Source organism: Aspergillus pseudotamarii (assembly GCF_009193445.1).
Source record: "Aspergillus pseudotamarii strain CBS 117625 unplaced genomic scaffold BDV38scaffold_31, whole genome shotgun sequence".
NCBI lineage: Eukaryota > Fungi > Ascomycota > Eurotiomycetes > Eurotiales > Aspergillaceae > Aspergillus > Aspergillus pseudotamarii.
In genome coordinates this window covers 229,785-254,234 of record NW_022475045.1, presented here as the reverse complement: position 1 = coordinate 254,234, position 24,450 = coordinate 229,785, and the positions used below count along the sequence as shown (strand labels likewise).

The 24,450-nt window shown below is 47.0% G+C and overlaps 8 protein-coding genes across 8 annotated transcripts; 7 read left to right on the top strand and 1 right to left on the bottom strand.

The window, feature by feature from the left end:
• Positions 1 to 583: 583 nt before the first annotated feature.
• On the top strand, positions 584 to 2,670 carry ecm33 (GPI-anchored protein Ecm33). Its single transcript, XM_032054743.1, has 4 exons — positions 584 to 926; positions 1,087 to 1,166; positions 1,227 to 2,064; positions 2,128 to 2,670. The coding sequence occupies exons 2-4, from the start codon at positions 1,103 to 1,105 to the stop codon at positions 2,420 to 2,422; spliced, it is 1,197 nt and encodes a 398-aa protein (XP_031912963.1). The 5' UTR covers positions 584 to 926; positions 1,087 to 1,102; the 3' UTR covers positions 2,423 to 2,670.
• A 2,979-nt stretch (positions 2,671 to 5,649) lies between these two features.
• On the top strand, positions 5,650 to 6,735 carry BDV38DRAFT_248650 (uncharacterized protein). Its single transcript, XM_032054742.1, has one exon. The coding sequence runs from the start codon at positions 5,934 to 5,936 to the stop codon at positions 6,165 to 6,167; it is 234 nt and encodes a 77-aa protein (XP_031912962.1). The 5' UTR covers positions 5,650 to 5,933; the 3' UTR covers positions 6,168 to 6,735.
• A 2,425-nt stretch (positions 6,736 to 9,160) lies between these two features.
• On the top strand, positions 9,161 to 11,450 carry BDV38DRAFT_248648 (putative HLH DNA binding domain protein). The gene is made up of 2 exons (XM_032054741.1): positions 9,161 to 9,743; positions 9,795 to 11,450. The coding sequence occupies exons 1-2, from the start codon at positions 9,688 to 9,690 to the stop codon at positions 10,897 to 10,899; spliced, it is 1,161 nt and encodes a 386-aa protein (XP_031912961.1). The 5' UTR covers positions 9,161 to 9,687; the 3' UTR covers positions 10,900 to 11,450.
• Positions 11,451 to 12,285: 835 nt separating this feature from the next.
• On the top strand, positions 12,286 to 14,783 carry BDV38DRAFT_248645 (ANP1/MMN9/VAN1 family protein). The gene is made up of 5 exons (XM_032054740.1): positions 12,286 to 12,782; positions 12,881 to 13,509; positions 13,560 to 13,607; positions 13,657 to 13,872; positions 13,935 to 14,783. The coding sequence occupies exons 1-5, from the start codon at positions 12,610 to 12,612 to the stop codon at positions 14,099 to 14,101; spliced, it is 1,233 nt and encodes a 410-aa protein (XP_031912960.1). The 5' UTR covers positions 12,286 to 12,609; the 3' UTR covers positions 14,102 to 14,783.
• Positions 14,784 to 14,894: 111 nt separating this feature from the next.
• Positions 14,895 to 15,750, top strand: BDV38DRAFT_248643 (uncharacterized protein; the record flags this gene model as incomplete). Its single annotated transcript, XM_032054739.1, has 4 exons — positions 14,895 to 15,082; positions 15,150 to 15,205; positions 15,339 to 15,502; positions 15,579 to 15,750. Coding segments are annotated over exons 1-4 (323 nt in total), but the record flags the coding sequence as incomplete, so codon positions are not given.
• A 21-nt stretch (positions 15,751 to 15,771) lies between these two features.
• BDV38DRAFT_283569 (acyl--CoA ligase) lies at positions 15,772 to 17,491 on the bottom strand (the record flags this gene model as incomplete). The annotated part of the gene is made up of 4 exons (XM_032060065.1): positions 15,772 to 15,867; positions 15,943 to 16,814; positions 16,862 to 16,898; positions 16,946 to 17,491. 4 exons carry the CDS (start codon positions 17,489 to 17,491, stop codon positions 15,772 to 15,774), a joined length of 1,551 nt encoding a protein of 516 aa, XP_031912958.1.
• A 3,079-nt stretch (positions 17,492 to 20,570) lies between these two features.
• BDV38DRAFT_283568 (putative G-patch DNA repair protein (Drt111)) lies at positions 20,571 to 22,460 on the top strand (the record flags this gene model as incomplete). The annotated part of the gene is made up of 5 exons (XM_032060064.1): positions 20,571 to 20,754; positions 20,852 to 21,265; positions 21,315 to 22,162; positions 22,214 to 22,306; positions 22,365 to 22,460. 5 exons carry the CDS (start codon positions 20,571 to 20,573, stop codon positions 22,458 to 22,460), a joined length of 1,635 nt encoding a protein of 544 aa, XP_031912957.1.
• A 621-nt stretch (positions 22,461 to 23,081) lies between these two features.
• On the top strand, positions 23,082 to 24,379 carry BDV38DRAFT_103863 (E2 SUMO-conjugating protein UBC9). Its single transcript, XM_032050886.1, has 4 exons — positions 23,082 to 23,420; positions 23,510 to 23,670; positions 23,739 to 23,762; positions 23,860 to 24,379. Exons 1-4 carry the CDS (start codon positions 23,386 to 23,388, stop codon positions 24,111 to 24,113), a joined length of 474 nt encoding a protein of 157 aa, XP_031912956.1. The 5' UTR covers positions 23,082 to 23,385; the 3' UTR covers positions 24,114 to 24,379.
• The last annotated feature ends 71 nt before the right edge of the window (positions 24,380 to 24,450 follow it).

Below are 24,450 nucleotides of genomic sequence, written 5' to 3'. Positions count from 1 at the left end.
ACAATACTCGATACAAAAATACGGTCGGTAATATGAATGTATTAACAATAATAGTACTGGATAAATTGGTGTATAGAAGGACTACATGGTAGTAGATATTTAGATATTCTAATTTGTATGCAAATTATAGATTTGCGAGGGGAATATTATATACTCTGTAGACAATCTTATGTGTATTATTTTGTTTTTTATTATGATTATTACTATTTCGGCTACAGGGATCCAGGTACACAGCGGAGGCGTGGGACAGACTGACAATGTTTTGGTATGAATGGTCAATGGCGATGGGGAAGCAAGAATCTGAGGGCGAATCAGGATTAGGATTGGACCTTGCTTATTGGAAAGGTGCGACACGATAAGGGGGAAGAAACTTAAGGACGGGAGCAACGGGCTCATTCCTGGTCAGAAGGGAAAAAAAAAAAAAAAAAAAAAAACAGGATTACTTTCACCTGCTGGCATTGCACCCGGTAATAATATTTTCCCAATGCGAAAAAGAGGGTTCAAAAATGGAAACGATTGATTACCAAGGTGATACACGTACTAGTAACGTAATTAATTTTCGTCGTAGCAAGGAGGAACCACCCCGGTCTCAGGTCCACCGTCCTCGGGCCACGACTCCTTTCTTTTGCGGTCCTGCAAAGCCAGTCCTTCCTTCCCTCTTCTGACGCTTTTCTTCGCCATCCCAGTCTCTCCTTCTCTTCTTCTCCTTTCTTCTCTTTTCTTGTTGTGTCAAGACGTGCCTACTCAATCTGTGCACATCCTTTCGCTGAAGGAACCATAATCAAACAGCTTCTCTTTCGTTGAGGCTCTATCTTTCTTCCACTCGTTTATTTATCTTTGGATCCCACCCCCTCTTTCAACTCTTCGCGGCTTTGCGCTACTGTTAATATTGCCCCGTCATACTCAAGTAGTCCACAAGATTATTGGTAAGTGAAGGCATCTATTATTCATTCAATACCCCAGCATCTTTCGATGTGTTCCACCTGTGTATACCTATACCTGGGACTGCATCCACCAGTAAACTCTGGTTACCTCGCTGAAAGAAGTCCGAGACTGCGCCCAATGTACTGACACCATCTCCATTAGAAGAAAAACAATAACAATGTTCATCAAATACGCTCTTCCCGCCCTGGCCGCGACCCAGGCCGTCTTTGCTGCTAGTGATAGTGAGTGAAGAACGGCGCACCGAAACATGATTCGAGATGAATGACTAACCATATATGTAGAATGCGGCAAGGGTGACACCATCAAGATCGAGAACCAGAGCGATGCCGACGGCTACTCGAGCTGCAGCACCCTCGATGGTGATGTTGAGATCTCCGGTACCTACTCCGGCGATCTCCAACTCAATGGAATTAAGCAGATCTCCGGTGCGCTGAGCTGCGATGGTGCTTCCAACATGACCGGCCTCTCTGCTTCTTCGTTGAACTCCATCGGCGACACCTTCAAGCTGACCGGCCTTACCACTCTCACTACCCTCAGCTTCGGCTCTCTCACCAAGGTTGGCTCGATCGAATTTACTGCTCTGCCTCAGCTCCAGAGCCTGGATTTCACCAAGGGTGTTACAGAAGCTGGCCATGTCGTCATTACCAACACTGGTTTGAGCAGCCTTAACGGTATCTCTCTCGAGACCGTCGGCGGCTTTGATATCACTGAGAACACCAACCTGAAGACCGTCAACGTTAACAACCTGAAGAACGCTACTGCCCTCATCAACTTCGCTGGTAACATGGACGGTCTTGAGATCGAATTCCCCAACCTTGGTACTGGTCAGAACATGACCTTCCGTAACGTCAGCTCGGTTTCCGTTCCCTCCTTGGAGAAGCTCAAGGGCCAGCTCGGCTTCTGGGGTAACAAGTTCCAGTCGTTCAGCGCTCCTAACCTTACCGAGACTAGCGACTTGATCTTCAACGACAACAGCAAGCTCAGCAACATCAGCATGCCTGTGCTCAAGACTGTCAACGGTGGCTTCCAGATTGCCCGCAGTGACAAGCTTAACACTATCGACTTCCCCAAGCTGGAGACCGTCACTGGTGCTATTGATTTCAGCGGTGAATTCAATGAGTAAGTTTGGACTTACAAGGGCATGAAAGATTTCCAAAAATCCGTTCTAACAATATCTTTTAGGGCCCACCTTGACTCCCTTAAGCTGGTTAGGGGTGACTTTAACATGCAGAGCACTGGTAACATCAGCTGCACCGCCTTCGACAAGATGGCCAAGAACCGCGAGGTCATCAAGGGCACAGAAACCTGCAAGACCACCTCGAACCCTGAGACCCGTGATGGCAAGTCTGGCTCTACCACTTCCACTGGCAAGGCATCTGCCACCTCTACTGGTGCTGCTTCTGCTCTCGATGTCTCCACTATGCCTGCTATGGGCTTGGCCGCTGTCTTCGGTGCCCTGGTCCAGTACGCTCTGTAAAGGACGTTTCGATACCAAACTGTTGTGCACTTTGTTATTTCTTTTATCGGACTCCACTTACTACCGTGTAGAGTTGCTTAATCAGCAATGGGTATATTGATTCCTGTGCTTTGTTTTTATGACTATAATTGAACTTGTTTGAGCAAATTCGCAGTCTGGGTTTGTTGCTTTCAGCGGGGATTTGAATCCCAGCTGACACTACTTTTTTTTTTTTTGTCTCACTTTGTATGAAATTGCAATTGGTGGTTAATATGTCTGACGCCGCTCATTCGTGTCGGTCTCGAGGCAAGCCAGTGTGCTTGATATCGGTAATTACGTGCGGGCCACACGTTTTGTTGAAGACACAGGCATCTAAAGTCTTGTTTTATAGCGCTCCTTTTCAGATGATGTACTTGTGTCATAAACGTTATTATTCTTTGGCCACTTGTTCCTGGGACAATTTGTGCTGTAGGTAGGATTGTGAATAACTTGACCTCGTAAATCAATAACTCTTTGATCGTAGGGAGCTATCTTCCTGAAAACCTGCAAGAGTATTCGGAGTTCCTCGGTCTTTGGCGGGGAGCACAGAGCGATCCAGGCCAACTGTTGTAACTACCCCTAAGACTACTAATAGTACTGTATGTACTGCACCTACGCCGACCGATGAGGTCATTCCCACTCTCTTCAGGCGATTCTGAGATCATGCACGATTGAGAAAGCGGAAATGGGTCTTAGGACGGGACGCGTTATCTTCCTGAGCATTTAGCACACAGCGGCCCGTGGGAGGGTATGTGCTTCGTACAGCTGTGCCTACATGGATTGCTTCTCCGGAAAAGATACCTTCAATGGGTGCAGACAAATTGACGAGTCATTTCGTACAGTGGGTGCTGTCCTTATACAGCTTCATGCAGAGCGTCCTGCAATCATCTACCTTCAGGGTTTCCCGGTTAAGGTTTATCCTTTGACAAATCGTGACAAGAAAGGAACCTCTCTAGTTCGATATTCCGTATCATGATATAGTAGCCTATCTTAAGGGGTGGCTGAGTGAGTGTTCCCCTTCGACAGAGAACAATGATCAGCCTCTGTCGATCCGATATAGTTTCAATTGACAGATCTATATCCGTTTTATTCACCCCCTCCCTACCAATAAACACCAATATGTATGTATCATTGTGGGGACAGGGAGAGTGAGGGAAGTAGGAATTGGAACTTGGAAGCCAAACAGACAAAGAATGAGAAGATACCCACACAGAAAGCAAAAGTAAGTAGGTAGCAAGGAATTAAGGTACTCAAAAATTGACCCGTGCGGAGTGGGCTTTAATGTTTAAATATTGGGGAGATATACAAGTTTCCAAGGATAAGAAACCCTAAAAACAAGAAGGTGATAGATAGTTTGGGTAATTATTAGTTTTGAGGCCGATAGACACTGGAGACTCGTGGATCTGATCGTGTATCTGGTGTGGCTGGAACAAAATTCCTAGGTTTCGGCCATGTGGAAGCAATGGGTCGGAGGAGCCGCGGGTTCCCTTTCCTTTCTATTTTTCCTTTCTTCATTTTTATTTATTTATTCTATTTTATTTTGGTTTAGTCTTAGTGTAGCTTAGTGTAGTTTTATTATTATCATTATTATTATTATGATTATTTGCGTCTTACCCCCCTTCGTTCTATTTCCCGTGGGTGGGGATATCATGTTATGTTGGTAGCTCTGTTAGTAAAAGTCTCATAGGCTTTTGGTACTTTGGTACTTTGGACCGGATGGACAAGTAGTTCTGTCGGCTACGCTTTGGGAAATGTGGATAATGAGACTATTCTGTTTATGTACGGATTGACATTGCGTTTTTATTTTATTTTATTTTTATATATTTTTTACCTTCAATGGAGCATGGGGTTCACGGTGGGCTTCCTGCCTTTCCGAGTAAGTAGTGGCTGTTCATTGAGTTTCTCTCCCGATCCCCGTGAATGATTATATCTCTATCCCTTCGATGATAGATGGGGTCTTGACTTCGGACGAGCGGGATTTGCTGGGGCTGTCTTTTCCCTGGCATTTGACAGCAAGTGAGGAAAGCCCGTGTTTATTGAATTTGGGTATCGACGGGGTCCCATCGAAGAATTATAGACCCACGAAACCAAGGAAAAGGGAAAAGAATAAGAACCTTGGAAATGAAAAAAAGCTTGGTCTATTTGGAATGCGGGTGGGTTTAATATGATAGATACAATGGGCATGCCTTGCAGCTTTCTATGCAATACTACCTGCCGCATAGGGGGTCTGGATGCCTCGGGTTTTGGTTTCGTCTGGATAGGTAGTGTTCAAGGTGGTTTGTCTACCTCTAGAGTGTTGTTGGAATTGGCGATGTTTGAAGGGGGTGGCTCTACGTGGACGCTGGACGACGGATGACTGGTAGGCTACGGAGCTCGGTTCATGTCTTGGAGGGTGCGTTGGTTTGGTCTAGTGTAGTGTCGTACGTAGGAAGGATTGGAAGGAAGGTAGGAAGGTTTTTGGCCTTCGTGGACTCTCAGTGGCAATAATGGTCAATGTGGATGGATACCTTGCTATCGTCATACAAAGGATACCACTACTACTTGGCCTCTCTGCCCGCTGTTCAGCAGAAGTGAGTGATGTGATCCTTGCAGGAGTGGATAATGGACCTCTGTCTGCGTATGTGCGTAATAGCGAATACTGGGAAAAAAAAAGGAAAGAGGCACTGCATGCATATATCAAAGAAATGTCGGACGTATGTACGTATCTTAATAATACTATGTCAGCGGCAATGAACTATTGGAGTAACAAGAGCCACAACCTGAAACACGAGCACGAGTCGATTAACTTAGACATCGAATCTCGCCCTAGTCAGCGAAGAACGTCGTCGTGGCCTCCTCCCAGCGAATGGATGAGACTTGATACATGATGTCCCCATTGCACAGGGTTAGGCCTGGGGAGGGATATCCCCTGTATGAGGGTAGCAGTTGTATGCATGTAGTAATGATGCAGGTCGTTAATGTATGTGTGTGCGTTTTGAAACCGGTAGGAGGCGTTAGGTTGTCTGTGTGGTTGATAGGTTAGTCTGTAGTGGGTAGGGCTCTGGGCCAATGTGATGTATCATATTGTTTGGGACTGTTCCAGTACCGTGGCGAAGTTTCGCGTCTGTTGAGGGTTTTTGTCATGACATTAATGTATTTATTTATGACTTACTCTTTTAGGGCATGTTGATTTTTCTTCTTTTTTTTAATTTTTTTTTTTAATTATATCTTTTTACTTCGGGGGTGGCAAATGTATAAGGAGCGTCGTAAATTGCAGGATTCATTTGATCGTGGTCGATAATGTTGATCGTGCCCTAAGACGAGGCACCTAGCCTGTACTAATAATATTGGTGCTATTGCACTGACCCCCGCTGGATATCCTGCCGTGTAACACTGCCAACACAATAGCTCAACCACACGAAGTAACCAGGAGCTCATCTCGGGAAGTGATAACCCTCAATCGAACATTATAGTACGAATAAATGGAGTTAAATGTGCAAACCCGTTGGTATGGATGAGTTCCGAGATAGAACTTGCCAAGGGAAGGGAAGCCCTTGCAACTGGAGGATGGCCGATTAAGGTTCAAACCTCACACGTCCCCTCTAATCTATTCCTACTACCACAGTCTGGGTCACCAATTACAAGGCAAATTATGGAGTATCGACTCTTCCAGACCATGGTATATCGGAGAATATATGAGGAATTTGTTAAACCCCAGGCCACTCGGACAATTTCGGTGGCATCGTGAAGGTTCAATGTAGGTACACATGACTGGTTCTGGGTTGTCCATAGCTTAAGAGAGATTCATTTCCAAAAGGTACGTATGCGATGTATGTGCAAAAGTACATCCATCCATCCTTCCATACATACATATATACGCCTGTGTGTGCGTGATGGTCTTATTTTGAGTTTCAAAAAGAGTTCGTGCCTGGGTGACGAGTACGTGCAAGGTTGAGTTTGTTGGCTCAAACAGGGGTTCACCATGGTATGCTCATCTTTGATTATGACCTCTTTCTCGGCTAGTCTTCAAGGATTGGATAGATTGATGGAGGTATTGCCAACTCATCAAGCTAAGAGAACTGGGGCATTCCTAGTCCTCAATTTCGCTTATATTAGTGCTTAATTAAAACCTTTGCAGTTTGGCTCCTAACGTTCAGAGTCAGTCTAGAGTCGCAACTCCCCCAATCGGGGAAAAAACGAATCATCCACCATGGTAACGGGAAACGGGTGTAAAATGGGAAAATTAATACGGGACTGCTATACCCAGGGGAGCGTCAATCCGGGAAAGACGAAGACCAATCTTTGGTAACTCAAAGGCTATAGCCTCATGGCTCCCAAGGGGTGGGTGGGCACGGAACGTGGGGCTAGCTGAGAGAAAGAACACTTGCTCGACGCATGAAGCCCACTGAATTCTTCATACTCACCCGTCGATCCCTAGGATTTCGAATATGACAGATCTTATCCGGGCTGCCATGAGACCCACCACTAGCCATCCTAACGGGGTTACCACAGTCCACACATCATCTGGGCTGTTTGCACTGTTTGAATTTGACCCCCAGATGGCGTATTTGGGGATCTTCCACTTCTCTTCATCTCCACCGAAGTACTCCGTCCCCGGGCTCTGCCTCAAAAGATCCCGGGTAGGGATGATGGATGGGCAAGCCGCCGACCTCATGGGCTGATGACCAGCATAATAACCCTAGTATCGTGAATCTCATTTACGGAGCGACCTCACTGGATAATCTCCACCCTGGTCTGTTAGTTGGATCTAGCGAAACTCCTCGAGCGATCTAAATCTGTCTCTCCCGTTGGAGACGTCACTAAATAACCCAATTCCAAATCACCATTCTAAGTAGCAGGTGACAGCCTTAAGCACAGTCTTAACCAAAATAAGAAAACAGAGTCCAGAACTAATAATCGTTGGGTCTGACAGCCGTCAGATCCTGGTCACTGGGATTTCCTGGTGACCCAAGTGAATGGGTCCGTCTCGGGGGCTGTGACGATCAGAAACTCTGTGTTTTGACCCCCTTCTTCTATGGAAGCTAGGAAAGTAGCGTCTGGGCCGCATTCGGCTATACTCGCTGATACTGTTGATTCTGATACGATGGCGTCGATATCCAGTATTAGTCTATGTAGTCATGTTAAACATTCAACGTCTGGTAGGCACCAACTCCTCACAGAGAATGTCTCAGGTACCTCTTGATTTGGGGATGATTTTCTCTCGGCCCCAGAGTCCTTGCTTCGTGCTATCTGGCCCTGAACACCTCCTGCGGAGGAAGGATTTACCTCGGGGAACCTGCGTCCGCCTGTGCGTCGGATGTTAATGTATGGTTCATGATCATGGTTCGTCAAGGTGCTCCATGGGTACTTTTGTCTATCTTTCGAATATTCTAGGTCCCTCGCGATGTGCTACACTAGACAGGGGAGTGGGATGGAGCCTGCTGCAAGATGACTGTATGGACATACTACATCGTAAATCGAGAACGGAGTACTCCGTAGCTCGAACGATCGAACCCACCCAGAGGACAGGTGTTCCCCTTGTCTCATCATGGCTGTGGCTGCAACTCGCGGATGTCCGATCTGGGGTGTCTGTGAATGATGCTCACGATCTAGAATAGTTGGTTCTCTGTTTGGACCACTGCCCAGGGTGTTGGGCTCACCATGGTATTCTCCGAACCTAAGTCTTGGATATCTATCGGACAAGCGCCGGAACCAGTTCCGCAACAGCCACAGTGCTTGCGCATGGCTGCAGAGAATAGGCACTATTTTTACTTAGTTAGTCATCATGGGTCTCCAGATGGGGGAGGTGGGAAAGGAATACGATGCCATCCCAGGTAGATTAAGAGGGGAGACATGACAGCATGGTTGACGGCCATTGGTCCAGATGGATTATTGAAGACGTCGATGCAAGGGGATTCGATACATTTACCTTCTATGGCCCGTGTAGATCGAATTCAAACCATTGCATTGGTGACAAATCAAGGGCTTTGAATACTTTCTATTCAAAATGAGTGCCTCGCGATCAAAGCACGTTGATTCGCTGATCGTCTCGGCCTCGCGTCTGTGCCCATTTTGTGACAGAGATTCGGACGAGTCTCGCCCAAAAGGACACTAAATGGGGTCAGTTGAACTTTGCGGAATCTTGAGGCTACTTCCCCGCGGCCTCATGGAGACCGGAAGGGAGGAAGTGGGCTGCAGATACACACATGTAAGTAGTAGGATTGACTGGAGACTCTCCCGGACAGGAGGTTCCATCATGCCCTAACTTTCTACCTATAGTGAGGGTCCAGGCATGCAATAAGGGAAGGTAGGGGGAAACGAAATATTATGTATTTATTTATTTCGTATATTTTATTTATGTACTCTGTATTTATTTTCTTTTCTATTATTATTGTTCCTGTTTTTTTTTTTTTTTTTTTTTTTTCTAAAAAAGACATAAAATAAAAATAAAGGAATGATGATGTAGTAAAAGCGAAGGTAGAAAATATTCTTTAGTTTTTCTATTATTATTATTACAGGAGACCAACACTAGGAAAAGAACAATAATAAAATAATAACATTATCTATTATTATTTTAAACATATTTGTAAAAAAAAAAAGACCCAAATAATACTATTGATCGATCTCTGCACCTAAAACAGAGAAAAAGTGGGAGGGAGAGAGATCTGTATGTCATTGTCGGAAAGTACATGTCCACACACCCTAATCAAAATCCACTTCCCTATCGAGATGAGCGCAGATCTTCAACATGATACATCTCCATCTTCACTCTATCGATTACTGCAGTCTCCATAGAGTCCTGAGCGCCGCCACAATCCATTCTCGCCCCCCCTCTCTTACTACTTTTGGTTACTGAGATCCATTCCCCTCCTCGTTCGCCATCTGCAAAAGATATAAAACATGCAGCGGATCGCACCGTACCCTTCGGGAAGCATTCAGTTCTTCATCTTGTCTATACCTCGTGGATCAGTCTGACTACTCTCTCGTCTGATCCCTTCTTGCTCTCCCATAGCAACATCCTCCCTTGATTGTTTCATCACTAGCCCTTACTTCCTGCCTTTGACCTCAGACTAATTTATTATCAACTGTCTTTCCCGCCCTGCGACCCTTCTCGTCGATCTCTCCTCCCCAGAGACATTTGTTTATATCAATCTCAGACATTCGCACATACATATCGACATCTCTCTGGGTCATCCACTTTACTAAGACATACATATCCTCCCGCTGCACCTCACCTTATCTCGAAACCCTAAGCAACTGCAGCCGCCATGTTTGAAGATATGAGTTCAATGACTGATGACATCTCACGGCGCTACTCTCTTCCGTAGGTTCTGACCCTCATTGGCCGCTCGACGCATAACTAACAGGAACTTAGAAGCGTCCGTTCTATCGCCAGCGCACCTAACGCAACAGAAATGACTGAGGATCGTCGGTTACCGCCCCTGCCCCGTGTAGACCCATTGCCTCGCGGGCCATTCAATCCTTTGGCCTCCTCCAAGATCTTCGCTCCTAGCCCACCTAGCTCTCAGGAATCATTCCCGGTCAAGTCGCCGTTCCCAGCATCCGAACACATGGTTACACCCCCCTCGCCTGCCAATTCGGCCGATAGCTCATGGCCCGAGTCCATGCCTTCTCAGAAAATGTTTGAATGGCCCCAGGAGCTTTCTTCAGCTGACCTCGTGAACTTGATCGCCCCAAAGCATATTAACCGCAAACCTCCACTGCAGCAATTGTGTGGCCGAAAGCGTAAGGGGAGCATGATCACGGGTGAATGTGATGATCAGAGGGAGAAGCACCGCATTGCAGAGGGCAACCGACGAAAGAACTTGAGCCAGTTGCACCGTGAACTGGACAGTCGTATTCATGACTTCTTCCTTGAGCGGGCCGGGTGGAATCCATCCAAGAGTCTTCCCGAGTCGAAGGAGCACATCGTGCAGGGTGCTATTTTCCTCATCGATTTCATGCTTCTGATCATTGTCCACCTTATTCGCCAGGAAAATGAGATGCCTCGACAGCTATCTGAGAAGCTTCAGCCTCAAATCCGGTGTATGCAGCTCCAACAGTTGATCGCCAACCTCCAGCAGCAGAACCAGTCTGCTCAGCAACAGATCAAGTTCTTGAAGCAAGAAAATCAGCTATTGGAGGAGCGTAACCAGGCGCTTGAGCTCCAGCTGAAGTCCTATGAACACATGTTCCGATCGCCCAAGACCGAACAGCCAAGTCCCCAGCCTCTTACCCAGCTTTCCAATTCGAGGCCGCGCAACATGTTGCCTGGCCTACGTGTTTTCTGCGACGAGATCACCGTGAATGGCACGGAGACCTCCCGCTTCGACCCCCCACACACCGGGTCTTCCCAGTCCTTTTCGCAGAGCTTCCTCAGCCATTCGCCCCCAATGACCGGGCCTTCGTCGCCAGTCTTCACACAATCGACTTTTTCGGTTCCCGCATCACGGCGCCAGTCCATAGTTCCGTCGCCATGAGATGGTAGCTGGGCATGTTGCCTCACAGAACCCTTACTTGGCCTTGAAATGAATTTCCTTGTGCTTGGGCATAGAATTGTGATTTGGAGCCGATTCTGCTGTTTCGATTGTGTTTTCTGGCATAGCGTGGCATTGTACCATTTGATTTTCCATCGGGACGGATTATGTACACTGAGATGTCTTAGTGTTCTCAACATCGGTCTATAGGCCTCTGTCTTCTTGTTTTCACTGGATCCTGGCGAACTGGAGCAAGTGTGGTGTACATCAAAAAACTGGGTCAGGAATTGTAAGTTACACGGATTTCCTTTTTTTTTTTATCCTCATGTTGAATTACATAATTTCTTTCCTTTGTCCATATTGGGATTGGTTGTCTTCATCTTCTGGTTTTGTGATGATTCGGAGTGGAAGGGGTGTTTTCTTTTACCTCTATCTATACATATATACGATTGATTTCGGTTTTTTATTTTTCATTGTTTTCTTTTGCGTGTATCAATGTCCAATTTAAAGCGAATACGAACATAGAGCGAATGTGACTGAATGGGTTATTATTATTGTTATTATTATCACTATACTCTCGTGTAGTGTCGTGAGTCTAGCCAAGATGGTATAAAAATGATGAACCCCCCTTTTACCCAGTATAACAACCAAACGAATTGGGACGGGTCCCATTGGCCGCGTGTGTGCCAAGAAGATAAAGACCCTTCCTGGAATGCCGAGCTAGAGCTCATGGTCGACATGAGGCAGACTAGGTGATCTAATCCGAATAAGATCATTTTGTTTTCCCCCTTCACCAACTGAATGACTCTGAGAACGATGTAATGGGGTTGGGTAGTGAGGGTGAATTTCCCAGGAATGAGATGGCGTAGGGCCGAATGGACGAGATCAGGTTGAATATCTGATGTGACTATAAAAAGTAACGTGAACGCCAATCCCGAAGCGTGTTTTGTCTGGACTTTTCCATCCGCAGGTGGTCCCTTCACTTGTGCCCCCATTTCGTTCAGTATTCGAGAACCTATTGTTTTTCTGAATTTTCCCCCCATTCTTTTACTTCTCTCCTTCGACACGGTCCCATTCACATCTTGCTTTTTTGCAAGTCTTTGCTTGTAATAATATTATTATTCTCCTCTTTTTGACGACCGTCAAATCCATTCGTTTCGTTTCTCTCTTAATATATATATATATATATATAATTTTTTTTTTTTTCCTTTTTTTGCCTGGCTGGGAGGCATCTTGTTGCCGCTCCCTCCCGCAAACCAACGTTTCTGTCCTTTTTCCACACCCACGGACCATCTTCGCTCCTCCTGCCCCCTTCCCCATACTTCTTGCGCAACCTCGATTTTTTTTTTTTTTTTTTTTTTTTTTTTTTTTTTTTTTTTTTTTTTTTTTTTTTTTGTTTCTCTTTTGCACTCCTTCTTCCCGTTCCAACTGAGTCGACAACAACTTCGGATTGCCTTAGACAAGTGACTCCTTTCGACTTTGTCGGCGCCACCGCCAAGTGCTCTTTTCGGTCGCTCCTTTTCCCTTCCGGTCCGTCCTACCTTCATTGGTCGTGCGATCGGCTAAAGGGTGATTGATCTCCGGACGTTGGTGCCAGCGACCCTACATTTTTCCCGGGATCGTCACCGGTTCGAGATACTGACAACTTTCGTCTTTGAACGATATCCATACCTCAAGTCCTCTTCGCTTTTCGCTATTGCTTAGATCGCAAAGATGCTTCTCCCCAAGGGTGGTGTAACGTGGAAGTCCGCGAAGGCGAGGTTGCCCCCATGGAGGGCCATTCTGGTCCTGGTGACGCGGACTCGTTTCCTGGTGTCATTGGCCCTCACCGGCTTGTTGATCTTGCTGTGGCGTGGTATTAGTAAGTCTGCATCGGAGATGCAAAAGTAAGTAATCGACTCGCTTTCAACCTGTGTTTGGCGTGGCACGCAGGCTGGAACCCCAAACCCCTGCACATGATGCACATACTAACTCGACCGTCCAGTTTCTACTGTTACGGACCTCCCAAGTCGCCAATGGATATGAGTCTTAACGAAATGGCCGAATGGAATGCCCATATGCAAACCCCTGTCGTCTATAACCACCATGAGCCTTACGAAGTCAACTCTTCTACAATTCACAACGTCGACCTGAACTCCATCGGCTCTAGTGCTCAAGCTGTCGCAAACGCCGAACGAGTGCTCATCCTGACGCCGCTGAGAGATGCTGCCCCATATCTGCAAAAGTACTTCGAGCTTCTCTACAAGCTGTCCTATCCGCATCACCTCATTGACTTGGCTTTCCTCGTCGGCGATTCCAAGGATGACACCGAAGGCGTCCTCGTCTCTGAATTGAATCGGATCCAGGAACAGGGCGACAAGGTTGCGTTCCGCAGTGCAAGCATTATCAAGAAGGACTTTGGGGCCGATGTGAACATGAACGTTGAGGATCGTCACTCGTTTGCCGCCCAGGGTCCGCGCCGGAAGGCTATTGGCCGGGCTCGTAACTATCTGCTCTACTCCGCCCTGAAGCCTGATCACTCCTGGGTTTACTGGAGAGATGTGGATATTGTCGACAGCCCAGAGACTATTCTTCAGGACTTCATGGCCCATGACAGAGATATCCTCGTTCCGAGTATGTGGAATGCTACAGTTATTCTATAGCAAAGACTGACTTCTCTGCAGATATTTGGTTCCACAGATATAAGGACGGTGTTGATGTCGAAGGTCGCTGTAAGTGGAAATAACGATTTCCGACAATGGTCAATGCTAACCTTCGCAGTTGACTACAACTCGTGGATTGAGTCTGACAAGGGACGCCGGCTGCGACAAACCCTCGACCCGGACACCGTGCTTGCTGAGGGCTATAAGGAATATGATACGGGCCGCCAATACCTTGTTTCCATGGGTGACTGGCGGAACAACAAGGACGAAGAGGTCGAGCTTGATGGGATCGGTGGTGTCAACATTCTCGTCAAGGCCGACGTCCATCGTACAGGTATGTTATACACAGCTTTCGGAATGATTGCCCCGGAGAGCTGCTTCTAACTGTAATCCTAGGAATCAATTTCCCCGCATATGCCTTCGAGAACCAGGCCGAAACCGAGGGATTTGCACGTATGGCGAAGCGAGCGGGATACCAGGTGTACGGCTTGCCTAATTACGTTGTGTGGCATATCGACACTGATGAAAAACCCGGCAATCTTGGAGACCGTAAAGCGTACTAAGCATATGTCTGGACTTGGTCCTTTCCTTCCCGAGCCGGCGGCTTTCGCTTCTTATTTTCTCCAAGATTTTAATACCCTTTTCCCGTTTATGTCCGTGGTTCACTACATGGGATTTTTTTTTCTCTCCTTCATACTCGTGCTTTTTGCCTTTACCATCCCTCCCCCCCCCATTTGGACGTTTGAAACGGACATCTCATGGTTCCGGTAATTAGTCTTCTTCATGTCGCGTTCTAGGGATCGTGCTACATTTCTATTTTTGGCGCTATGGGGTACGTGTTCAGCGGTGTCGACGCTCATAGAGTGAACGGGTGATTTTACGCTTGTATTACTGGTGTTACCTGGTTTCCCTTGACGACTGTGCAAGCAAGCCTACTGCCCCGGGCCGGGTTTCCTAAGATTGTGACGGGGGGTTTTCAGTCTGCCGTGGCCTGGTGCTCGCACCCATTGGGTGGCTGTTATTATCTTCATGATCAATGTCTATGAGGTGCACAGCTCAGTTAGGACTGAGCCGTGTCTTAAAAGAAAAAGGGGCGAGGCTGTTGCCGTCGGCGAGCAAAGAACCAGGGTAGAACGGTGCCTGGCGTCCATGTACATACATATATAGGCTACAATTTGTCGGGCTGTTATGATTGTGAGGCTTAACTGATTCGTAATCGAAAATGGAACCATGCGTGATGCAAAGAAGATAATCCGGGATGATAAAAAAGATAGCCAATTAATATGGATAAATGTTTCTCTTTCCCCGCAAGGCGATTGAATTAATCCCCACTTGGACCTCCATAAATACTAACTACCGACCTCTACTAAGACATCAGCTTTAAATCCCTCTATCGATCACCGATCTGAGACATTTCCCTCCACCGACACAAGCCACCAAGAAAAGAAAAAGAAAAATAAAATAAAAATGTCCGCCAAAAAGGAATTCATCTGCCTCGTCCCTGACAAGCCAGACGCGTTGCAAAAGCGTCTGGAAGTCCGCGAGTATGTATTTCGCTCAACCCCACCATGGAACTTTTCTCAAAACAACCACTAACATTGTAAATTTCAGTCAACACCTCGAAAACGTAAAGCCTCTTGTCGAGAAGGGCTCGATCGTCTGCGGTGGTATTGTCTACCCCATACATCCCCCCCCCCCCCTTCTTTTCTGCTTCCCCTCTCGAATTTGGTTCGAAAATGCACATGAACATATGGACCATGAAATGGACGTAAGAAACTGACGGCGGGGTATATAATACAGGTGGAACGTTGAATTCTCACCCCGTACCTGGCGAGACCCCTCCCTTTAATGGGAGCGCTTTGATTGTTGTCGCAGAGAATGAGGCCGAGGTGAGGGAGTTGATCAGTCAGGATATTTATACGCACAGTGGGGTGTGGGATGTGGAGAAGGCACAGATTATTCCGGTATGTTGATAATCTTTCCTTTCTCTCTCTTTTTCTTTTGGGATTGGTGGGTTTGGGCTGATGTTGGCTGTTGTAGTTTATGTGTGCCGTTAGAGTTGGTAAATAAGGCTGCTCCTAAGATTTATTGGGTATTGGGTTGAATTGGATCCATAAGGGGGTTGGTACTACTAGTACTACTGTCTCTGTGTAGGTAGGCATTATGTCCAATACGAATGTGTGTATTGTATGTTGTACATACAGATGAATATGTGTGAATGTGAAAATCCGATTTACAGCTTTGCCTTGGGAGTCAGCATCGCCTCTGCGACCTTGCGGCGCTGGATTTTGCCCGTTGCGGTCTTGGGAATCTGTGGAACGATCCAGACCTAGTCATAAGGTGTCAGTCAACGTGACTTGACTTGCATTGTGGTATGTAGGGAGATGTTGGGCGGGATACATACCCTCTTGGGAGTCTTGAATTTCGCCAACTTCTCTGCCATGAACGACTTCAATTCACCCTCCGTGGCTGTGTGGTTGCCCTTCAGGACCACCGCAGCTCCGATGTCCTCGCCATAGTGTCCCTCGTCTGGGATGGCGAAGCACACAGCCTCGGCTACCTTGGGGTGGTGCAAGAGCGTATTGTCCAGCTCGATAGGACTGATCTTTTCTCCACCCTTGTTGATGAGCTCTTTGATACGGCCGGTGATGATCACGTAGCCGTCCGGATCCTTCTTACCCTGGTCTCCCGTCCGGAAGAACCCGTCCTTGGTGAACGAGGATTTGTTGGCGGATGGGTTGTTCAGATACCCCTTGGTTACATTCTCACCGCGCACACAAATCTCGGCCTCCTTGCCTTGGGGAACCTCGTTGCCATCTTGATCGAGGATCTTGACTTCTACGCCCTGTCCGAGGCCGACACTGCCGGGCTGGCGCTTTCCGGGCGGGAGAGGGTTGCTGGTCATCTGATGAGCGGCTTCGGTCATTGCATATGCCTCCAGGACTGGCGCGTTGAACGTCTTTTCCAGATCCTGGAAGGTTTTGGGGGATAATGGTGAGGAACATGAGCGGATGAAGCGGATACTGGGGATAGGGTTGGGCAAGGGAGTTTTGAGCAGAATCTGGTGGATAGTAGGCACAGCTGTGTACCAGTTCGCATTATAGGTTACGAAGTCCGACCAGAATTCATGGGCGGAGAACTTCGGGGGTACAATGACGGAACCTCCGGAGTATAGAGGCGCCAGGAACGCTGCTAGGAGACCGTGGACATGAAAAAGAGGCATCACCAAATACGTACGATCCTGTGGCGTTAGCTTGTATGTATCCTGGATGTTCCCTACGGCATGGTTAATACTGTTCGATGCATGCTATCCGGGCACATACTCATGGTGGTGGTGAGATTCTTGTGGGTAAGTGGAACCTTTTCCATGTCAGCATCTATAGATTTGCCGGAACGGGAAGACCTACAGCTTTGGGCCTGCCGGTCGTGCCACTTGTATGAAGCACAAGAGCAATATCGTCCGGCTGGGCTTGTCCGACAGCTACACCCGGGCTACCCGCCAACTTTCCTTGTTCCTTCACATCCAAAACCACCTCGGTGCCATTCCAGTAGCACTCCGCAATCGCAGCATTGTATTTCCTTCCAGCTCGCACGGCGGGGCCATTCTGCGCATACGATCCCTTGGGGATCAGCACTAGCGTCGAACTAAGGTCATCGATATAGAACTCGAACTCCTCCTGCTTATAAGCGGGATTCAGTGGAGCGGCGATCGCCCGCTGCCAGGACGCGCCTAGAAACCCGACGATGAATTCGAACGAATTCACCAGCGCCAAGGACACCGCACCTCCGTGACCGACGCCCAGCTTGGCCAATTTAGCTTGGAAATCGGCCACATGAGCATGCAGCTGTTGATAGGTGATGCTGAGAGTAGGGGACAGGGGGGTCTGTCTCTTGGGGACCACAACTGCAATCTCGGCGCTCCGAGAGGAGAAGGACTGCGCTAAGGTGGTCATGGTGGATCTGACAAGACACTGATAATGTCTTGGCTTCAGGGATTGATATTAAGAACGTAGATCTCCGATTCGTGGACGGATGGAAGTTGTACGATTTTGTCAGTTGGTTGTCAGTTTGTTATCCATCCAGGATATACAGGAGGAGTAGATGGACAAGCTCAGCTCCTCTCGGCCGGCAATGGGTAGGCAACGGATATGACCGATCGCCTCCACGATTCATGACACGATCCACCCTCGGGGATTATTATCGTTCATTGTGAGGAGTTCTCCACCCCCCACATGACTAAGGAAGGGGGCCTTGCCGTTTTATTCCGGGCTGGGTAATTTCTACATAGTACAGTAATACTAGGCAGCTACTTGCAAGCTTTCCATTAGGTTGCTGTTTTCTCAAAGTTGCTCAATCGATGCAATCGTCATCTTAGATGCTAGGATGTAGCCTCCAGTGTGTAAGCCGAACGTGGCCTGGGGAGAACCGCCGGGTCCAAAACTCCGCAAATGGTCTTCGAGAGCAGCATACGCGCGGCTGCGAGGTGCAATGAGTCGACCGCAAGAGATTCCATTCCACTGTGAATGTTTCGTCACATATTGATCATGACAGCGGCAAAGAGATCGATTGTCTGTCGGGATGGTTGTTGTTATGGCACTCTCTATCCACCGAAGTCATTCTAGTGCTGTTCACACTTCTTATAGAAAGTACAGTGGACTGCTGCGGACCTTATCCCAAGGCCAATCTATTAATACGTTATAAACCCTGGTTGTAGGCTGGTTCCTGTTCAAAGCTTGCAAGTATATGCGCTCAAGGGTAGTTGATGATTTAGTGGTACTATTCAACTTATGTACTAGTGACCTCTTGAAGTTAAGTCAGGACAAGAGGCATACAGTCAATCCCAAAAATCGACGTGCAAAATCTAGATTCGACGCCATTATGATTCAATCCGTAGCGATCTTCAAGCTGAGTGATCTGATTTGAGTCTGGCCCTGGCTATAGAGTCCTTTCACCGTTGTACTTGGAGCAGGAAGAGCATCCAATAATGATAACATATTCGGTAAACGACCCGCCACTGCAAACAACCCGCCACCCCAACCGCCATATAAAAATTAAAATAGTCAAAACACCATAAATTTAAACTCCTATACAAAAATGAGTAGTTCTATCGATTTGGGCAGTGTGTAATTTTATGACCCTATACATTGCAGCCAGAATATCTAGGCAGAGCGCGCCTAAAAGCCGATTCAGTAGATAGAGCTCTATCTACCTGTATAACTTTATCTGCCTGATTTCGGCACTCTATAAGAATTCGGGCTTCGGATACTGATATACCTTCTTCAAAAGTAATCTACTTAGTAGAGCGCTTTCATTTTTTAGTCTGTCTTTTGTTTTCAGCCTGACTTTGATCAAGTTAATACTTTAATATCATTATATTATAGAAAGCTTGTTCGGCGCCTTTTATTATTTAATTTAGGCGAGCTTTAACAGGCGAATCAGAACTGCAATACCGATTTTTAAGCAGCCTTTTAAAGCTAGATTCTGACTTATTCAGCTGCTTGACTGTATGAGGTATTATAGGTGCTGAGCTGCCTTGACTGCTAGATCTACTACCCGGAGATGTAGGAGTCTTAAGCTGAACTGTCAGCTCAGACAGAATACACTCAGAAAATAGAGAAACTAGGCCAGTAACTCTAAAAGCACTATAAATATTGCTGCTGGTAAAGGCCTCTATATAGGCCTCAGGATATACATTCAGAAAATCGAGTTTATCAATATAATTAAGCCCGCAGCGTATCTTAGATTAAATCAGATCTCCGTACACGCGTTTTAAAGACAAGAAAATAGCAATATCAAGCGGTCGAAGCTTATGAGAAGCGTGCGCAGATATACAGATTAGTATAATATCATTTTCTGCGCAGATCTGATCGAATCGAGATATTAGATAACTATCGTAACTATCTAGAATAAGTAGACAGTATTTTCCCATAGATCAGCCGGTAGTAAGAGGTATAAAATAATTCTACAGCCAACATAGGCCAATATCATTGCTTATCCAGCCATTAGGACTAATCTCAATCCTCCAATCAGAAGGAACTCTATCATCCTCGTACCAGGTCTCAATATATACCTTGTCTTTGAAGATAATACAGGGAAATAGAGCCCAGCTATTAGAACATATATATTCTATAGCAGTAATCTATTCCCGGTTCCCTGGCTATAATAAAAATGGCTTGTCTGGTATATTAGATCTAGTAATAACTTTGGCTAAAGCTATTAGACCTATTACAAATCCTGTTTTATCGAAATTGTAGATATTACTTGAAGCTATATTATACTTCTGAATAACCTTGTTTACCTGCTCAAACTAAGTATCTAGAATCTTAGGATCCTCTATTTTAGTACACTAATAGTTATAGCGATATACAAAGCAGGATTTAAACTCAGGTGTACGCCTGGTAAAGTTATATACCCATTTCTCCCCTACAGTAGTAGGGGAGGAAGTAGTATCACGGGTTAAAAGCAAGATATTGGCCATTTCTCGTACATATACAGGCCGAGGCAGTACTCTATATTTATCTAGTAATAGAATCTATTTCTTAAGCGATTCCTCTTTACTAGTAGTCAATTTATGACTATTGGCACATTGCTCACTTTTAAAAGAGACTCCTTTTAGGCAATTACATAATGTAGAACAAGATATATTAAAAATCTCAGCTGCCCTTTTCACAGTACTAATTTCATTGCTTTTTATAGCTGATATAGCCAGTAGGATTCTACCTTCCTGTTCAACGCGTAATTTTGATGATTTAGGCATTTTTGGTGGTATGGCTGGTGTTTTAATCATCTAAGAAATTAAGGCGCGTTGAAAACGCGTGAGGTGGCGGGTCGTTTGCAGTGGCGGGTCGTTTACCGAATACGTTAGGGATCCTGGCATGACTAAGCCACGTGCTCCACATGTCAAGTGATATGAGATGCAAACAAGTTGCTCAAGCTGTACTCCGCATGATAGTGCTTTGTCTCCAACTTCTCCGACACTATTATCTTCACTCTCTTTATTCGGCTCACTTGTCTATAACACCAACTAGACGCATGGCTTCCGAGAACACCCCCTCTAAACCCGGGGGCATGCTCTCGCTCTATGCAAATCTGCTCGATCCATCCGCCGATAACTCCCCCGGGACGATTTCTCGCGCCCCGGTCGTCTTCAAGCAAGCCTCCGAAGGCGAGTCGCAGCCAGATGAATCAGCTGCCAAGAAACAGCAACTCAATGCCGGTAGACCATAACCCTTCTCATGACGGACAGTTTCATGTATTATCATTTGTGATCTGATTGCTCACTTGTCCTTTGTTCTTCTGGTTTTGGCGATCAGCTTCTCTCCGATTTCAACCTACGAAAAGACCACAACTATCTGCACAGAAGCCAAAACCGAAACCAGCTTTACCGAAGGCAGCCCCTGTTCCCGCACCTGCAGCGGCTTCTAAGACTACCCTTGCAGACTGGGCTAATACCGAAGAGGATGATGCCAATGATTTCTATTCTGGACCAAAAAGGCAGCGGGGTGGGCGCAAAAAGCGTAAGAAGAATAAGGACACGCGGGACTTTGCTCAGGACTGGGACGATATCTACGACCCGTCACGGCCTAATAGTTACGAAGAATATAAGCACAGCGACGAGCAGATAGCCGAAGTTCGCGAGTGGAAAGATCGCCTCTACGCACATCGCATAGCGCGATCTCCGAGCCGAGATTCGTATAGTGATGAGGACTATGGAAGGCCAATGCACCGTATGTGTTGTCCTATAGTGTTAATGATTCTACCGCTGAACTGTCATAGGACAATTCGCTCCTCCGAGCAGCTTCGCACCGCCTCCAAACCTCAACGATATCCCACCCCCACCGCCTGCAGAATCTCCTCCTGCCCCCCCTGCTGCCATACCAGATGCTGCTTCCGGGGAGGAGGCATTTGCCCGGCGTGCGCAACTGCAGACAAACGCAGCCGATACGGCCATGACCGACTATACACCACCACCTCCTCCCCCAGAGGCATCCTCAGCGCCTGTTCCAGATGAACTTATGGGTGAAGACGCTTATTTGCGTCGTCTTCAGATGTCAGCTGGAGCCCAGCCTGTAGCAGAATCTGCGCCGCCACCACAACCACGGCCGCTAGAAGCGCTGCAACCTGCCTCTGCGACTATTTCTCGTGCACCTGTCCGCTATACTTTACCTGCCCCTCCGGCAGATATACCCGCATCAGAAGCAGAGCTTGAGGAAGTTTTCGCTCAGGAGCAGCCAGTGGAAGGTGAGGGTGAAGGTGAAGAGGAGGGTCAGCGCTCACTCCGGCCCGGACAAAAAGGATTTGCTCAACGTCTGCTTGAAAAGTATGGTTGGACAAAAGGCTCTGGTTTGGGCGCAACGGGATCGGGTATCGTCAACCCATTGCAGGTCAAGGTCGAGAAACAGAAAAAGCGGCCAGACTCAGAGGGTGGTGGCTTCGCCACGCCCGCTGGCAGGGGCAAAATCATTGGAGGTGCGAGAAAGAAAGAAGATGAAGGGAAATTTGGTCAGATGAGCGAGGTCGTTGTCTTGAAGGGCATGTTAGATGGTATGGATGTGGACGCCGAACTAGAAGGCGACCAGGATGGGGGCTTGATGCAAGAGATCGGGGACGAGTGTTCTGAAAAGGTGGGTTACTACCTATGGTGCCATCATTCAACTCTAACCTAGCCTGAACAGTATGGAAATGTCGAACGTGTCTTCATTGCCCGCGGCTCGGCCCCTCCAGTGCCGGTATTTGTCAAATTCACCAATCAGCTATCTGCTCTAAGAGTAAGTGTCCTTAACCAGGTGTTTTGCATGCCTGTTTACTGATCCATCCTTTTTTCAGGCTGTCAATGCTCTGGAGGGCCGAATATTCAACGGGAATCCAATCACAGCTCGGTTCTTTGACACACAGAAGTTTGAGCAAGGAATATATGAATGAGAAACACAAAGGAATAGAGGCCATGAATGATACCGACAAGCATCTAATTTTATTTGCTCCAACACCAAACACCAGATTCCTTTCAATACTTCAATAACACCTGGCACATCATAACCATGTATCAAGAGCAGAGAAGGGTGGCTCGAGAGAGAGAGAAACCAGCCAAACAAGTCCAATGGGCCTCCTGAGGCTTTGCAGCTTTTATAAAGGCAAAAGCTCTCTTCAGCCGTGTTGCTACTAGGTTCACTGATAGGAACCAGCCTGCCCATCACATAGGCGGTTCCTTCTATCTTTGCTTCCTACGCATTGCGATATGTTTGATAAGAGCACTAGTTCAAAACATCGGACAATGGGATATAGTGCTTTTCTTGGGGCATGACACTGGTGACATCGATTTAAATGGAGATATAGGGCTTGGTTAGTATCGGCCAATATGCACGGCGCCTGCCTTGTTCTGAGTCACGATTATTGGGTAGAAGCATTGACAATAATGAACAGCGATGTTGGTTTTGTGTGTAAAATCCGAGCTCTTTATAGATCAATAGATATGGCATTGGCAATCTCCTGCTGTTATCACTTCTGTTATGCATGTACTAATACGTGGTGGTCAGGTGACCCAGATCAATCTCAGCAGGGCCGGCCAGCGATTGGCTGTGGGGCATCAAGCCGATGGGCTTCTAAGAGGGACTTTGGGACATTCACGGACTTCCACAGGTTCGGTGACAGCGCCTCTCATTCCCACTTTTGTGTTCCCTTCCTGTTCATCTCTATCCTTTCTTCATCTTCTTACTTCTTTTATTACCCACTCGCTCCCTGCAGAGTTCTTTCTACAGCTAATCCAGCTTGCCCACTCTTCACTCGGCTCTTGTTTATTCTCTGGTAGATTCGACTAGTTGCTACTTTTTGCGCCACTCCAACGTTCAAGATGTCTCTCTGTATTAATCGCCTGACGGAAGAAAGGTATGTAATAGAATCGTTTGGCGCTTGGCTACGGCCTTGCCTCAGGTTGGCTTTTCTCAGATACTGATTGCGATCGTGCATCTGTACAGAAAGCAGTGGCGACGTGACCACCCTTTTGGATTCTATGCGAAGCCTCATCGAACCCCTCAGGGTGTGTTGGATTTGAAGCGCTGGGAATGTGGTGTCCCTGGAAAGGCACAGACCCTCTGGGACGGAGGACTTTTCAAGCTTGATGTCACTTTTCCAGACGGTAAGTTGTTGTCTGCTTCCCCGATGTCGCGAAGACAGAAATGTATTGACTAACCTGTTTATGTAAAGAATACCCGACTAAACCTCCAAAGTGTACGTATTCTCGCCCTTTGTTGAGAACAGAGCGGAGTGGAAAGCAGCGGTCACCCTGCTGGGTCTCATGGCGGAAAGCTAATGATCACTACAACAGGCAAATTCGTCCCTCCTCTGTTTCACCCGAATGTCTACCCCTCAGGCACCGTCTGCCTCTCAATTTTGAACGAAGAGGAAGCCTGGAAACCTGCCATCACCATTAAACAGATTCTGCTCGGCATTCAGGACCTGCTCGATGACCCCAATCCGGAGTCGCCTGCACAGGCGGAAGCATACAACCTGTTTAAGAAGGATCGCCCGGCATACGAGAAACGAGTGAGACAAGTTGTGAAGGAGAACCCGACGCTTTGAGCCACCCTTCCACTCTGCGACAGACCGGATTAAGTTGTCGGGGGTTTACTTCTTTCTTTCCATATGGCGTCTTTCCTCGCCAAACTTCTTAGGCGGTTATGGCGCATTACGAGTTGAGGCGAATGTTTGCGGCTGGTAGATAGCCATGTGGGAGAGATTTTACGTTACTAGGTATCTCATTCTATGCAGCGTCTTTCTCGTTTCTTGTGAAGGGATGGGGAAGGATGAGAAGCTAGAATGACGTGTTATGCATATCTCTGGCCGTGATGACTGGTGGCGCATGCGCGCATCACTTTTCTTGCTTTTATGATCACGATATTTTGTTTTCTTTACTCCC